Here is a 15,599-nt window from a genome sequence, read left to right as displayed (position 1 = left end):
TTGTTTCCTCTTCCTGCATAGCAGGCAAGTTGCTTCCATCTATGATGAAGGAGAATCAGAAGAAGAGCCTCAGGCTTCCTCTGATCATTCCCCATCTTTTCTGTGGCAGTTGCCAGGAATAGACTCAAAGCAACTGGTTGACAATATACAATGAGCACAATTAGCCAACAGTGTGCACAGCATGCATGTGAAGGGATAGGTTTATGGGAGGGGCTGTGGCTTAGCGGTAGAGCATCTGCTTTGCATGCAGAAAGTCCTCATTTCAATCTCCAGCATCTCAGTGAAAAGGATAAAGTAGTACTAAGTGATGTGAAAGACCTCCACCTGAGCTCCTGCTAGTCTGAGTAGATAATACTGACCTTGATGGACCAGTGGCCTGATTCAGTATAAGGCGGGCCTGTGTTCATCCATTCATAGAGTCAAACTAAATTTTCCATCATCAGAATGGAACTTTCCTGCCCCCACCCTTCCCACTGCAGCCTAGTGATCTGCTTGAAATGCTGTTCTGGGGGGATAGGGGACCCCGAGGAATGGCATGAAGGCAATCTGCAGTGGATGGGGGGGCATTTGGCATTGCCCATTTAGTCTGGATTCAGCTCCAGGCTGCTTGGAACTGGAGGACTCTACCCTGGTGGCAGGGTGATGGGTCTCACAATACCTCTCCAGTGTGTGGCAGAAAGATAGGCAGGATCCCAAATGGATCATATCTGTACATTTTTTGGGAGAATGTAATAGAATAGCAGCCTTTGAAGCCAGGGAGTTTGTGTTGTACAACAGCTAGAGGGTTTGCCTGTAAGCTGGGAGGGACATTTCCGATAACCCATGAACTTGTTGTGCACCCTTGGGCTCCTCGCTGCTCTTTTATCTTCATCTCTCTTTCCTTTGAAATGGAAATGACAACAGTTCACTTAACTGGTTTGTTACTGGAGCAAAGGAGGGTGAAACAATCCAGGAGCAGTAGATGCCTATGAATGACTTTCGGAGTAGGAAAGTAAGAACAAAGCCTTGGGTGCATGGAAGTTTGTCAGGCACCGACTTATCCTTATGGATTGAGAGAGAAGAGTTAAGGGATTAACCTATTTTTTATGTGTTCCTGTTTTTAACACAGACAGACATTTAGCATTCCTCTGATCCCGCTTGGCTTGAAAGAGACCAAAGATGTTGACTTCGCAGTGCCCCTGAAGGTACATTTCCTAAGAAGTAGCCAAAAGCCATATTAGAATCATGGAATGTTAGAGTTGGAAGGGACCTTGCAGGTCATCTAGTCCAACCCCCTGCACTCTGCAGGAGCACGGTCGAAAGATAGCCCTACAACATACCCGAAAGATGGTCGTCCAGCCTCCGCTTGAAAACGTCTAGTGAAGGAGCATCCACCACCTCCCAAGGCAGTCTGTTCCACTGCTCAACCAAACTACCAACATAAATATATTGCAGATGTTGTCATATTATTATTAAAAATAATGTTTAGAAATAATTTATGTTCATGAGATTGTAAATAATTCATGAATGTAATCCAAAATTACTCCCCCCCCCCCCCCCGGGGCCACCCAAAGTTTTTCCCCAAAACTCCCCCCCCCCCCCCCCCGTGGTCAACTCAAGATTTCATTGTGGATCTCACAGTGTTGCAGGGCTGCTTAATATAGTTTGGTTGTCCTGGAACAATTTAAAGTCACAATGTAAACTTGGATGGTTTTTTAAGTTTGAGGGTTAGGAGGGAAATATATTTTTTTAATTTCATATTTTGAACTTCAAGAGCAGATTTGTGGGCTGAAAATACATTTCCTTTTAATATAAACTGTAAGATACTAGGTGTTTCCTCCATGATTTTTGGAATATAAACATTGTCTAATTCTTCTCTCTCTTTGTCATACACCTTTCAGTTTTTGGGGTGGGGGTGGGCAGGGGAGCTCTGTAGCCTCTTACTTCTGAGAATCCTTTTCTACGGGAATAAAGAGGTTGATTGTGTCCTGTTTTGGGACCACCTTTCTTCAGAGCAGGCACATATGTGGTTCACAGGGTTTGTATCTACAAACATTTTGAAGTGTAGACTTTTGAAACTGGCAAGGACCAGTTTTTTTAAAACAGTAGATCATTCTTTGGGCTGACAAGTTCAGGGTCAGATTGGGCTGTGGATGACAGAGATGGAGCAGGTGTTATGGACTGTATGGAAATAGCCTCCCTTAGAGAATCATACCTGCTCCTTCTGCTAAATATAGGCGTGCGTGCCGTGTGGATCAAGGCCACTGAGTTCCGGTCAGTCACAAAACATTGGTGGGAGGGAATGTAGCTTCACCTGTAGACTTTTCCCAAGGCTTTTTTTAGTCCCTTGGTTTTTACTGTCTAATTGTTGGGAGGTTTTATGGTTCTGTCTCAGAGATTTGATGTACTATCAGCGCACCAAGTTAGTAATAGAAAACCCCCCCCCCCCCGTTTAAGTCTGCTGAATCCTTTTGGGCCAGTTCAAAATATGACAGAATTGGTCTAATTTTAAAATTTGTTGGCACAAGTGCATGAAACCAAAGATCAATAAACATTTGAATGGAGAAAATATTTTTGGCTCGGTCAGGCAGACTCTGATCACAGATTTTGTTTCAAAAGACACTGTGGCTTCTGTGCGTTTCCTAAATCATGTGACACTTTTTTTTTTAAAAAAAAGAGATGTTTATCAAGGTTCTGCCTGGTGTGCTTAGGAAGCTATGCAAATATTTACACCATGAATGAGATCAGACACTTTAAAAAAATCTTCCCAGCCTTTTTCTCTGATTGACTGTGGCACAAAGCTAGAAAACATCCAAGTCTTGGGCTTTAATCTGTTGCATTGTTTTAATGCTTCAGAATCAAATGTCTGTAGATTTTGTGGATCCTAAGAACCACACCTTCAGTTTACGTGAACATAAGGATCTCAGTGCTGCCCCCAGTCCCACAAGAAATTGCTTTATAATATAAAGGGGGGGGGGGGAGTTTCTAATGTTCAACACCTACCCTCAGTCCCACTGGACATGTCCAAATCTCGGGCTTGCACAAAATAGCTGTTTGGATCCCAGCTGATATCATCTGCTTTTTTGTTGTTCCACGGATGACAAAATAACTCCTTGAAGAGAAGTCTGTTTATTGCCAAGAGCAAGGAAAAGAAAGAGTTTGGCAACAGTTGCCTGCAGCAAGCTAACCAACCAACCATCCCTCCCAGAATTCAGGGCTTGGCATTTGGGCTGTCGCATTTTTAATTTGGACAGTCATAGACAGACCAGCCATTAATTGTCAGTGGAGGAAAGCAAGTAGGATTTCAAGGGTAATGTTTAGCATATCTGATTATCAAAGTCTTTAATTTTTTTTTTAATAAAGATTTTATTGGCTCCCCTAAAAAGCGGAGGTATTTCGCTTAAAAGAAAAAATGGGAAGGGTAGACAGTGGGAGAAAGAGAAAGCTGAGTGATATATAAACTGGTAAATTAAACTGTTAGTAATGTCCAATTAATCTTCTTGGGCTTCTTCTGTGTGTTGTCAAACTTCTTTTCTTAGTCATCAAAGTCTTTAATTTTGATCAGTACAGAGCTGGAAAGTGGGTTACTCATGTTGCATGATGGCTACTATAACCTTTAGTATTTTATAAAGCAGTTTCAGTTTCCAGAATGGTTATGACCAAAAAATCCCCAAATGAGCCACCAAAAACAACAACACTACATTAGTTGAGAGAGATTGGGGGGGCATCTTACTAGAGAGAATGACGTTAGACAAATACTGGCTAGGTGAGGACTTCTCTGAATGTTTTCCTCATAGGATGTGCCATTGGGATTGATCTGACGAAGAGCTTCCCACCCCGCATTCTCCATTTTGGAGCTAGGGGCTATTTTCATAATTAGCATTTGAGTTCCATGACATCAGAGAAAGCCCATTCTAAGCTTGCTTAGGTATAACATAATTAAGGTACATGTTTATTTCAGGTGTATCGAATTAGAGCCCCTGAAAAGCTCATTCTTCTTACTGCTAGGCATTTTCCTATCCATGTAATGACCTGGACTTGCTGGTCTTCAGCTCTATCAGACATTCAGGCCCACTTTGTGGGTCCAGTTTAGAAACGTCCAGCTAGCATGTGGTTGTGAGAGAGAAGTTCAGCTATTACCTGTTACTCTACAGCTCTTCAGCATGTTTTATTTTCAGGATTTCATTCTGGAACACTACAGTGAAGATGGTTCTGAATATGAAGACGAAATAGCAGATCTGATGGATTTGCGACAAGTAAGCCGAGCTTCTTTAACAAGTACCGTACTCGGTTTCCCAAGAATCTGCTACACACAGGGGTCATTTCATAGAAAAAGAGGTGCAGGAGCTCTTTAGCATAAATCATTAGCGTAACTTATTTGCATATGCCAACACCCTGACATCACCGGAAGTGTGTCAGAAGGCAACACCCACCGCTCAGGCTCCACTGGACTCTTTTGGATTGCTAGCTATGGGGGGGACGCGCAGATCTGCCTTCACAGAGGAGGGAGAGCTTGTACCTGAATAAACCTTGGCCTTAAAGGTGCCACTGAACTGTTTTGGATTGCTAACGGTGGGGGGGGGGCTCTGCAACTTATCTGGCTGCTTCTTGCTCTTTGTGGCCCAGGGCTGCTGGGGGCGGGGGGCGGGGCTTGTTGCATGTGCCTGCCCCTAGGGCTTTTTACTGCCGGAGCTCCGCTCCTGTGCACTCCTGCAGAAAATGACCCCTGGCTACACAACATAAAACATAAAATGTTTAGGGATGTTTGAAGCCAGTATGGTGTCTACGGCTGTCAGCCTCCAAGTGGGACCTGGAGATCTCCTGGAATTACAAGCTGATTCCGGACTATGGAGATCAGTTTCCCTGGAAATAATGGCTGCTTTAGAGGGGGGGCTCTATGACCTTATACCCCACTGAGGTCCCTCCCCTCCCCCAAACCCCACCCTCCAGTAATTTCCCAACCCAGAGTTGGTAGCCTTAGTGGTGTCCTAGTGAACAGTGTTGGACTTGGGAGATTTTTGGGTTTAGATTCGAACTCCGCTGTGCACCTTGGCGGGTCACTTCTCTCTTGGCCTGATCTGCTTCACGGGGCTATTTGTGAGGGTGTATGCTGTCCTGTGCAGGGGTTATTTCGTAGAAAAAGAGGTGCAGGAGCTCATTAGCATAACTCATTAGCATAACTTATTTGCATATGCCACACACCCTGACATCACCAGAAGTGTGTCAGAAGGCAACACCCACTGCAACTTACCTGGCTGCTTCTTGCTCCTTGTGGCCCAGGGCTGCTGGGAGCAGGGGGCGGGGCTTGTTGCATATGCCCACCCCCTGGGCTCTTTACTGCCGGAGCTCTGCTCCTGTGCGCTCCTGCAGGAAATGACCCCTGGTCCTGTGACTGATTGAGGCGTAGGATACCTTTGTGAGGAAGCCTGTGTGTTGCCTTAACCTAGCAGAGGGCTACCTCGCATTACAAATTTGCCTTTTAAGGAAAATGTTAGCCGTAAAAATACAACTGTTTAATTAAAGGAATCTAAATCTGTGTGATGGAATTGTTATAAATTATTTATACCTGCCCAAGCCACTGAAATTTTGAGTTTCATGTGGAGAGCCAGGACAGTTGGAAAACGGCCGTTGGGCTGTGGAGTGGGCGAGAGAGGTTGACTGAGGTAGCAGGCTTTCGTGGGTTCTCCTTAATCCAAAGGACTGTTTGCACCTATGGCGATAGTGTAGAAGCCATTATGTGGTCATGTATTGATATATTACAGCTAATGGATGTTGTTTATTCTCAGGCATGCCGTACGCCCAGCAGAGATGAGTCTGGAGTTGAGATGCTGATGAGCTATTTTCTCCAGCTGGGCTTTGTGGAAAACAGATTTTTCTCACCAAGCAGAAACCTGGGGATCTTATTTACCTGGCAAGTGTTTCTTCTCCTCTCCCCCCAATAGGAAATCAGACACTGACATAGCTAACTTGAAAGATAGCTTTGCCCTCTTTAATAGGCAATTTGAAACTGAACCCAGCCTAGGTGCTTCTGAAGGGGAACTTGCCACTCAGCCAAAAAAGCTCTTTAGGGGTCTAGTCAAGCATTGTAAGGAGGGGTGTGTCGTGCTTTTAAACACACACACACACAAGGAAATCTGCTCTCCCATTTACAAAGCTCAGCATTTTCAGGTGTGCTATGTGCTCTCATTTAGGAGCATTATTGACTTTTAGTTGAAGCACAAGGCTGTGTCTGGTACGGATGTAATGTTAATCTCTTAATTATGGGCAGGAGGTTGGGTATGGGCCTCAAGATTGTCTCTCTGCTGCTTCTCCCAACTTTCTCCCCCTCCCCCACCCCCACTTCAGCCACACTTAATGCTGGCATCCCTGTTAACCAGAGTGAAGCAAACCAGAGCTACCAAGGATTTGAAGCTAGATGCAAACAAAGTCCTCATTAAGAGACCTCTGGTAATGCTGTTATCCAGAGGATTGCCAGTGCAGTATCCTGGGGGCATTCTTCCAGTCTCTTTAAAAAGATAAAGGTTTCCCTTGCTCAAAAGCCAGTCGAGTCCGACTCTAGGGTTGCGGTGCTCATCTCCGTTTCAAAGCCGAAGAGCCAGCGCTGTCCGAAGACGTTTCCGTGGTCATGTGGCCGGCATGACTAAACACCAAGGCGCACAGAACGCTGTTCCCTTCCCACTGAAGTGGTACCTATTTATCTACTTGCAATTTCTTGCTTTCGCACTGCTAGGTTGGCAGGAGCTGGAACTAGAGACGGGAGCTCACTCCGTCATGCGGCACACTCGGGTCTCGAACTGCTGAACTACCGACCTTCCACAGCCTGCAGTTCAGCGTCTTAACCACTTGAGCCACCGCAGCTCCAGTCTCTTTACTGTGTGATAAAAGGGAGTGACGGAAGTTACATTTTCACTGGTTCCTTGTGTTGAATGATATAGTGGAAAGTACCAGGCCTTCCTTTCTTGAGTTCCCTTTTTTTACCTTGACACTTATGATTTTTTCCCCCCAATAAAGGTATGACTCCTTCACAGGAGTCCCCATCTGCCAGAAGAATCTGTCGCTTGAAAAGGCCAGTCTCTTGTTTAACATAGGAGCTCTCTACACACAGATCGGTACAAGATGCAACCGGCAGACGCAGGAGGGGCTCCAGAATGCGATCGACGCTTTCCAGAGAGCCGCAGGTACAGTGCTGTGCGGCATCGAATTGCTTTGGGGGAAACCTTGATGCGTTGCTTAATCCAAGTGCTTCTGTCTGTCTTGCTTGTCTCTCTTCATTTCAGCGTGAGCTTCTTAGCTTAATTTCACAGCAGTTTAGACACACAGGATAAGCAGGATTAAAGGCCAAAACGTTATGAAGGGGATTTGGGACCAGCTTTTAATTAAACATTCCTTTTCAAATTTTATTTAAACCACCACCACCCCCCAAAATCCAGCACTGCCATTTGAATAACTCATTTAACTCTGGTTCATGATAAATGGTGCTGTGGGTTTGGAGGCCTCTCAGTGACTGCGGTCCATTATGAACTGTTCTTCTGTCCTCACGATCGTTGCTCTTTCTTGGTTGTAATGTAACTCCAGTAGCAGCGCTCCAATTGGAACATCACTTTCTACACCCTGGTGGTTCAGAGCAGCTATATTTTTACTCTGCTCCACCTTGTCCCAAAGGTGGAACTATAATTTTGGCCAAGGTCTAGAAACTTGTGTGTCTGCACTAAAATTTTAGGTTCTCAGAAGCAACCTAGTTCTAGCTGGAGGCTGTATTAAGGACTCTCCGTGTTCTGCATTTTTATTTATTTATTTGAGTTTTATCCTGCCCGCCCTGCCGAGGCAGGCTCAGGACGGCTTACATTAAAAGGATTAAAAATATATTAAAACACAAATGCCTAATAGTGCAATAAAGGTAAAGGTTCCCTTTCTCGAAAGCCAGTCAAATCCGACTCTAGGGTTGCGGTGCTCATCTCCGTTTCAAAGCCGAAGAGCCAGCGCTGTCCGAAGACATTTCCGTGGTCATGTGGCCGGCATGACTAAACACCAAGGTGCACAGAACGCTGTTACCTTCCCACTGAAGTGGTACCTATTTATCTACTTGCGATTTCTTGATTTCTGGAACTAGAGATGGGAGCTCACTCCGTCATGCGGCACACTCAGGTCTCAAACTGCTGAACTACCGACCTTCCACAGCCTGCAGTTCAGCATTTTAACCACTTGAGCTACCGCAGCTTCATAAAACACATAGATAAACAAATCACAATACAGATAGAATAAAGTGCTGGTGGCATGTCCAAGACAGCGACATTGTCTTTAGAATTCGGCCTCCTGAAAAATCTTGGTTTCCATTAAAAAAAAAAAAGGTTTGCTAGTTCTTATGAAGATGTGTGTTAAATGTGCAGTAAATAAGTGGCAAAATCTCAGAAAAGGGGAGAGGAATGAAGTTTCTGCATAGTTCCTTTCAACTCCTCAAGATTTGCAGACGCTAAATACGATTTTGTAAAATTTGCTTGTTTACTTCACATAATGCATAGAGATTAATTCAGCTTTTGGCAAGGATTCACTTTAGGGCGGAATCCTCTCTTTCGGACGCTCTGTCTCTTTCCCCTCCCCAGGCTAGCACAATCTTGTCAGATCTCAGAAGTTAAGCAAGGTCAATCTTGGCCAGTACTTGGAAGGGAGACCACCCAAGACCATCAGGGGCACAACGGAGAGGCAGGCAATGGCAAACTACCTCTGAAAATCTCTCGCCTTGAAAACCCCACTAGTGCTCACCATAAGTCAGATGTGACTTGATGGCGCCTCTCTCTCTGGAAACCCCCCCTCCACAAAGTAAACATAGTCTAAAACTGTCTGAAGAACATCAGTGAAGCAATCTGCCTTTCCAACAAAACACTTTTCATTGTACCTGTGCATAACTGCATAGCTCTGTGCAGCGCCTTCTCAGTCCACAGTACGCATAGTTCTCTGTAGACAAACTGAAAATTGCTGCCGTAGTCTTTACCCATAAACAAAGCCCTGTGTGAAAACTGTGAGGGAAATAACTGGCATCTCAGGACAAATTAGAAAGTGTTTTTGGCCTTTGATTGAAAAGCCCATGGATTTTAAGAAATGGAGGCCTTGGCATTTCTTAATCTGAAATTTCCTTGTCTTTCTGTGAGAAATGGAGAATAATCCTCTGCACTTAGATAAAATTGCCATTATCAAAGAAAAAAAAAGCCATCCAAATGGACATTGCAGAAGGACATTGAAGGCTTTCTTCCTCAAGCACTGACAATAATTAAATGCCACTTTTGGAAACACACTGGGAGCAGGTGGGATTCGCAGCCCTAAATGATGTCATGGTCCATTTTTCAGTGTTACTGGGCAGTTAAAAACATGCTGGTAATACATGACCAACCAATTGGGTGAGATGTGTTTTGGAGATTAGACTTCAGCCCCATCAAGAGTTACTTTAGTGTTTATGGTACAGTAAATGTTTGTTTTGAATTTTCAAAAGGATAATTCCTTTGAGAACTAGATGTTGTCATCAGTCTGCTGCCAATCACGTTGTTCCACCTTGTTTGCCACTCTGGCACACGGCACTGGCTGCATTACAGTGTCCTCTTGGAAGGGTTCCAGAGCTCAGCTGTTCAGGGCCGTCTCTTCCTCAAGAGTCTAAATGGCCCTTCTGTCTTCCTGTTCTTTCTTTTCTCCCCCAACCGCCATACCTTTAAGGGGCATGCATTTTAAATCTGAAAAAATGTCGTGTGCCATTCCAACAAAATGGCAACCAGAAAATCTGGTTTTCTACTATGGAACTTGGTGGTCTCTTCTACAATCCTGAAACTTTCATCTTGTGTTTGCAACAGCTCACCCTAGGCCATTTCCACATGGGTTACCTGCTCAGAGTTCAGTGCTGTCAGGAAGTGTTTGTTTTTCCTGCCTCCCCACCACATCGTGGTCTTATTTGTCCACCTCCTGGCATTTCCCTGGCTGTTCTCCGATCGTTCTCAAATCTGGTTTGCTGTAAAATTTTGGGAGAGGTTGCAGTAAAGCCTAGGTGAGTGCTGTCTGCATAGGAAATTTGAATTTTCCCACCGCTGTGGTGGCCATTTTCCCTAACCCTGTCCCTGCAGCCACCATTTTCTCCCCCTGCCTCCAGAGTGCTTTTATTTTAAAAAATCAGCCCTTCAATATCATTATATTTATTTATTTTATATTTATCAATCAATTATATTGATGTGATGTTATGCAGTATGTGTACCAGGTTCTCTGAATTCCTCACTTTCATCTTTTAAAAAGTCTCTAGCCTCTTTCTTTGCAGAGATGTAAGGGGAAAGGCATATCTCTGCAGTGGGTGAGGCTAGAGACTTGGTTTTTCTTTAAAGAAAAAAGGAAGCTGGGAATTCAGAGAACCTGGTATACATATTGGTGCATTTTGTCAGTATAACAGTATTTTAGGTCTGATTTTTTAAAAATGCAAAAGTCCCAGTGACCCAGGGAAGGGGGTGTGGCCCTGAGGGCAGAGGAACTGTGGGAAAACAAGCCTCGTGGAAACTCATTGCTGTAATGCTTTATTAGCAGCCACACCAGCAACAAAGAAGCCATACAAGCTCATTTCTTATTGCATTTTTAGTTTTAAATCATTGGAAATTCAGAGGATAATATGACCTATGTTAAACTGTTTTGTATACCTTATTCTTAGCAGCAGGTTCCTGATATTAAGGTTATTTAAATTGTCCGTTAAAAAGAGCTTTAAATCTATACTCAAACTACTTGGATATCTAATTCAATAATTTTTTTCCAGATAGAACAGCTGCAGGCACAATCTTAATTTCAGTTTTATCTGTTGACTGTGATTCCTTGTGAAAAGATGTACGATGAATCATTCTTCCCCTTCCACCCTGCAGGAGTTCTGAATTATCTAAAAGAGACCTTCACTCACACTCCAAGCTATGATATGAGCCCCGCCATGCTGAGCGTGCTGGTCAAGATGATGCTCGCTCAAGTTCAGGAATGTGTCTTTGAGCAGATCTGCCTTCCCGGGATACGGAATGAGTTCTTCACACTAGTGAAGCTGGCCCAAGAAGTTGCTAAGGTAGGCTTCCAGTGCACAAGTGTGTGTTCATCTCACACTGACTGTGGTTGAGAAGCATGGATCTGCATTTGTGAGCGAGAGCTTTCCTATATCATTTTGCATCAGCTTGATCTCAGGTGTTCTTTAATGGGAAAAGATTGCAGGCTGAGTAGAATTTAGGAGATGAGAGATTTACAGCACAATGCTATGCAGAGCTCTTCCAATCTAATTGATTGCTGGGAAAAATAAAATAGGAGTCCCATGGCACCTGAAAGGCTAGCCGTTAGAGAATCTGCCATCCGGCTAGTGCTATTTTACTACCAGAGGCATGGCAGCACCAGGCTCCCCCCTGCTTGCTCTCAGGGTGTTAAAAGGCCTCTTATCCTGAGAGCAAGCAGGGGATAGTATATGCACTCAGCCACAGGGACTAATTTTGGGAAGGAGGGGAGAAAAGAGAGCCATAACTTCCTTGTAGACGGCTTTCAATAACAAGGAAAAGCAGTATAGAAATATAGTAAGTAAGTGGATGGAAATTGCAGGTAAGGGAACCATTTTGGCCCATTAGGGGAAGAATGTATCAAAGATCTGAATAGTTGCAGGCTTCTGTATTTTCAAAGGGGAAGCAGCCATTGCTTATCTGTCCCTGTACCCTGTATGGTACAATGGAAGACCCTTTTTGTGCTCTTGGCTTCATGTCTCTCACCCCTTTTAAGACTACTGCAGACTGAAGCTTTTCCCCATCACGGCCCTATTGTCCCTTTTTCCAGACTGAAAACTAAAGATCTTGCTTATGCCTGAGGGCAGTTATTGCTGGTCTGGATAGGTCAAGTATTGCCCTACCATTTTCTCTGAACTTTAGATGGCCAGGGTGGTGTAGTGATTAAGAATGGCAAACTCTAATCTGGAGAACCGGGTTTGATTCCCCGCTCCTCCCCATGAAGCCTGCGGGGTGATCTTGTACCAGTCTCTGCTCTTTCTCAGCCCTACCTGCCTCACAAGGTGCCTGTTGTGGGGAGGAAAATTCAGGTGGATAGCTGTGTTGGTCTGAAGCAGCACAACAAAGTTTGAGTCCAATGACACCTTTAAGACCAACAAAGTTTAATTCAAAGTGTAAACTTTTGTGTGCAAAGCACACTTCTTTGTGGGGACAGAAAGGGAATGCAGTTGTAAGTGGTTTTGAGACTCTTTAAGACAGAGAAAAGCAGGGTATAAAAACCTCTCCTCCTCCTTGGCCTTAAATCAGTAATTTAAGGGCACATAATGAATTAAGACAGAGCTGTGATCTGAATGGGAGATTTCTGTACAGCTTATGCTATTACACTTATAACTGGTACAGTAGGTACCTTTTTAAATAGATGCCATTGAAGTATGGGGAATGTTGTTATATTATTATTTATTTATTATTTATTACATTCGTTTATATACCGCTCAGACCCGAAGGTCTCAGAGCGGTTTACAGGCAGGTTGCAAGTGCGATTTAATTCCCTTACCTAAGGCCACATAGTACAGGGGGTGGGGCTACCTACTGGCACCCAGGTGGCGGGTTAACTATTTTTCGGCTCCGGCTCCCTCCTCCAGGTGGTCCATTGGGGTCGGCATCCCATTCTTTGGTGTCCAGGGCAGGTCTTCTTTAGCTCGGCGGTCTTCTGGCGCGCGGCCCGTATCAGTCCCGGCTCGGCTATGTCCATATCCGGCTCCGCCGCGCCTGTGCCTCTACGTCACCGCTCTCCTCCGCGTCTCTACTTCCGCCTCCACTGTCGTCGGGTCTCGCCACACGTTGTTGTTTTTCTGGCCACCAGGGATCGCTGCACCGCGCCGTTGTTCCGCCGCCACTGCGGAATGTATATGTTGGCTCGCCTTGGAGAGGAGGCAATGTGTTTGAGCATTTAGAAGTTTGCATTGCAGCTTGCAGACCTGGCAGCGAGACCAGGATTATAGAACAAGTGGGGTCTGATCTTGTAAGAATATATGCACATAAAGTGGAAAGTGGTGCAGACATCACACTCTGTGCATGCTCCTGGGGTCCCCAAAGGTTCAGTCAAGCTTGCATGTTAAAAGAATATGGATTTCTACCTGTTAGGGCTTGTGGTGTATTGAGTTGCAAAATAATGGTTTCACTATCAGAAATGTGCAGGTGGGAATCCTGTTTGCAATTCTGAGTAAAAAGGGGGATCCTCTGCCTCTCAGAATTCTGAACAGCAGAGGAGGATTCCCATCCATGCATTCCCATTCAGAAGGACAACGTGTGAGTCAAGCCTATGAGAAGTTACGTTCTGTAGTGTAACTGCATAATCTGGTGAGCCAAGGACAATGGCTTCCCGAAGACTGGTTGGCGGCAGCAAGTGAAGGTTGAATATGTGACTTTAAAGCAGCCTGTTCAAAAGCTTGTCTTGCCAATGTTAAAAGCTGGCATTTCTCAGTTATGCTCTTGACCTAAATCCAGATTGTAATCTAGCCCTTTGGAAGCAAAGTACTTGATTATTAAACCGGCCATCTGCTAATAAGTCTCCTTCTGTATAAAGGCCATTGAAAGATTGTCCCTAACCAATCATTCTGCTCCCGTTGGATTATGATAGGATGGTGATATAGTTCGCAATGCCAAATTAAGGGCCAGGTCAGTGTACAGGCGTATTTTTTCCTTAAAAATCCAAAAATAGGAAGATGTAAATTAAGGCTTTTAGAAGGACAAAGAGAAGCTGCTCTCTCAGTTGGGGCAGTAACTGAACTGAGAAGGCAGGTAACTCCCATGACACAGACAGGAAAAGGAAAAAAAGTTGTTCCTGCCTCCCTGAAAGGATGGTGGGAATCATCCCCCCAAGATGTCCTCCTTTCATCAGAGGAGAAGGACCCTTCATGGTGAGTATCCAGTGGTCCGTTTTGACCAGCTAGACAGAAGGCAAGGACTAGGAGCCTCAAATCAGGGCCAGTGGCTTGTGCAAGATCCTAAAGAGACTGACTTGGGAATCCCTGGTTTGGCTCTCATCTCTGTCATGAGCGGACGAGGTGGCTTTAGGCAAGTCACCCCCTCTGAGCCCCCCCCCCCCCCCCCCCCGAGATGATAAAACTGACCTACTTTATAGGGCTGCTATAAAGACTACAAAAAAGATAAGATGTTGAATACTACCTAAAATTTCCATGTGCTCAAGTGGGGGCGATATCACTCTTCTTCTCTCATGACAGACCTCTGACTTCCCCCAGCTATTCATGGGGGGGGGGATTCCCTGCCCTCCAGGAACAGCATTTTCCAGGTATTTTGGGCTTTGGAGGGAAAGGGAAAGGTAAGGAAGTCACACTTTTGCAGGTGGAAATCCTTCCGTCTGTGGAAATTTTATCGAGAATCCAAGTCCATGTACCTGAAGCACTTTAAACACTTGGAATTGTTAACTGGAGAGCCAGTTGCATATAGTGGTTAGGAGCACGGACTCTAATCTGGGAGAACCAGGTTAGATTCCCCACTCCTCCAAATGCAGCTGCTGATGTGATTTTGGGTCAGTCATAAACTCTTCGAGCTGTTCTCTCAAGGTCAGTTCTTGAGAGAGCTCTCTCAGCCCCACCTACCTCACATCATATCTGTTATGGGGGAGGGGAGGGGAAAGGTATTGTAAGCTGCTCTGAGACTCCTTCGGGTAGTGAAGGGTGGGGTGTAAATCCACTCTCCTCTTCTTAAGTGACCTTAGTAATTACTACTTACGATTTATAATCTGTTCTTTCCTCAGTGCGCACATCTTGTTAATGACTCGCAAATACTTCAAAAGCAACAGTATGATAATACCTTTATTAGGACCAACCAAAACATTGCAAAGTAGTGAGCAAGCTTTTGTGTTTTCACCGGAACTTGTTGTGTGGGGTGCTCAACAAACAAGGATGGTTGGGCAGAACAGAAAAAGATGTTCTTTGGTATGACAGAAAGTCCAGGATCTTCTTCGTGGTCTCTGTGCTTCACACCAATGGGTTTAGTGCGCCTGCGCTGACCCGACCGGTGCTGTAGCAAGCTATGTTTCAAAGGATTTTCGCGCGAGTCCCACTGAGCATGCGCAGGAACCCCAGCGCGCATGCTCAGAGGGGACGGGCGCGGAGATCCCGCCAGTTCTCTCTCTACCGCCGCGTTGAAAGGACCTTCTTGCCTTTCCTCCTGACCGGATAGCTGTTACTGCCTTCGGGCCTTTACCTTATTTCTTGTTTCTTAGGATCATCCTCTATTTTATTTTCTCTACTTCAGTTTACTTTAAAAAAAAAAAAAAGAAGAAGAAGAAAAACGAGAACTTTTGTTTTTCTGAGGGGAATCTCCTCAGGCCTTCGGGCCTTCCCCCCCCCTTCCCTCTTCACTTTTCCCCGGCATTTTTCTCTTCCCACCGTATGGAAAAGAAAACGAAGAGGAGTCAGAAGTGGGGCTTTTTCAACCGCTGTAAGAAGTGTGGAAGTAAATTGGCCCCTCCAGATGGCCATGAACTTTGTTTGTTCTGCTTAGGCGAGTCACACAGAGCGGATACTTGTAAGCATTGTGCTAAATTTTCTAATCAGACGAAAAAGAACCGTGCCGCACGGTTAAAGGTCGCTTTGTTGGAATCTGCTCTTC

General features: G+C 44.9%; 1 protein-coding gene across 1 annotated transcript in view; it reads left to right on the top strand.

Annotated features, from left to right (window-relative positions):
- Positions 1-15,599, top strand: part of RHPN2 (rhophilin, Rho GTPase binding protein 2) — a 62,131-nt gene that overhangs the window by 30,156 nt on the left and 16,376 nt on the right. The window contains exons 4-8 of the mRNA XM_015408738.1: positions 1,109-1,184; positions 4,158-4,235; positions 5,766-5,890; positions 6,991-7,157; positions 10,857-11,044. Of these exons, the coding sequence (XP_015264224.1) occupies positions 1,109-1,184; positions 4,158-4,235; positions 5,766-5,890; positions 6,991-7,157; positions 10,857-11,044 (634 nt within the window). The remainder of the gene's footprint in view (positions 1-1,108; positions 1,185-4,157; positions 4,236-5,765; positions 5,891-6,990; positions 7,158-10,856; positions 11,045-15,599) is intronic.

This window comes from Gekko japonicus, unplaced genomic scaffold (genome assembly GCF_001447785.1).
Source record: "Gekko japonicus isolate JY-2015 unplaced genomic scaffold, Gekko_japonicus_V1.1 scaffold2513, whole genome shotgun sequence".
Classification (NCBI taxonomy): Eukaryota; Metazoa; Chordata; class Lepidosauria; order Squamata; family Gekkonidae; genus Gekko; species Gekko japonicus.
The sequence above is the reverse complement of the archived record's forward strand: the minus strand, read 5'-3'. Positions and strand labels throughout refer to the sequence as shown.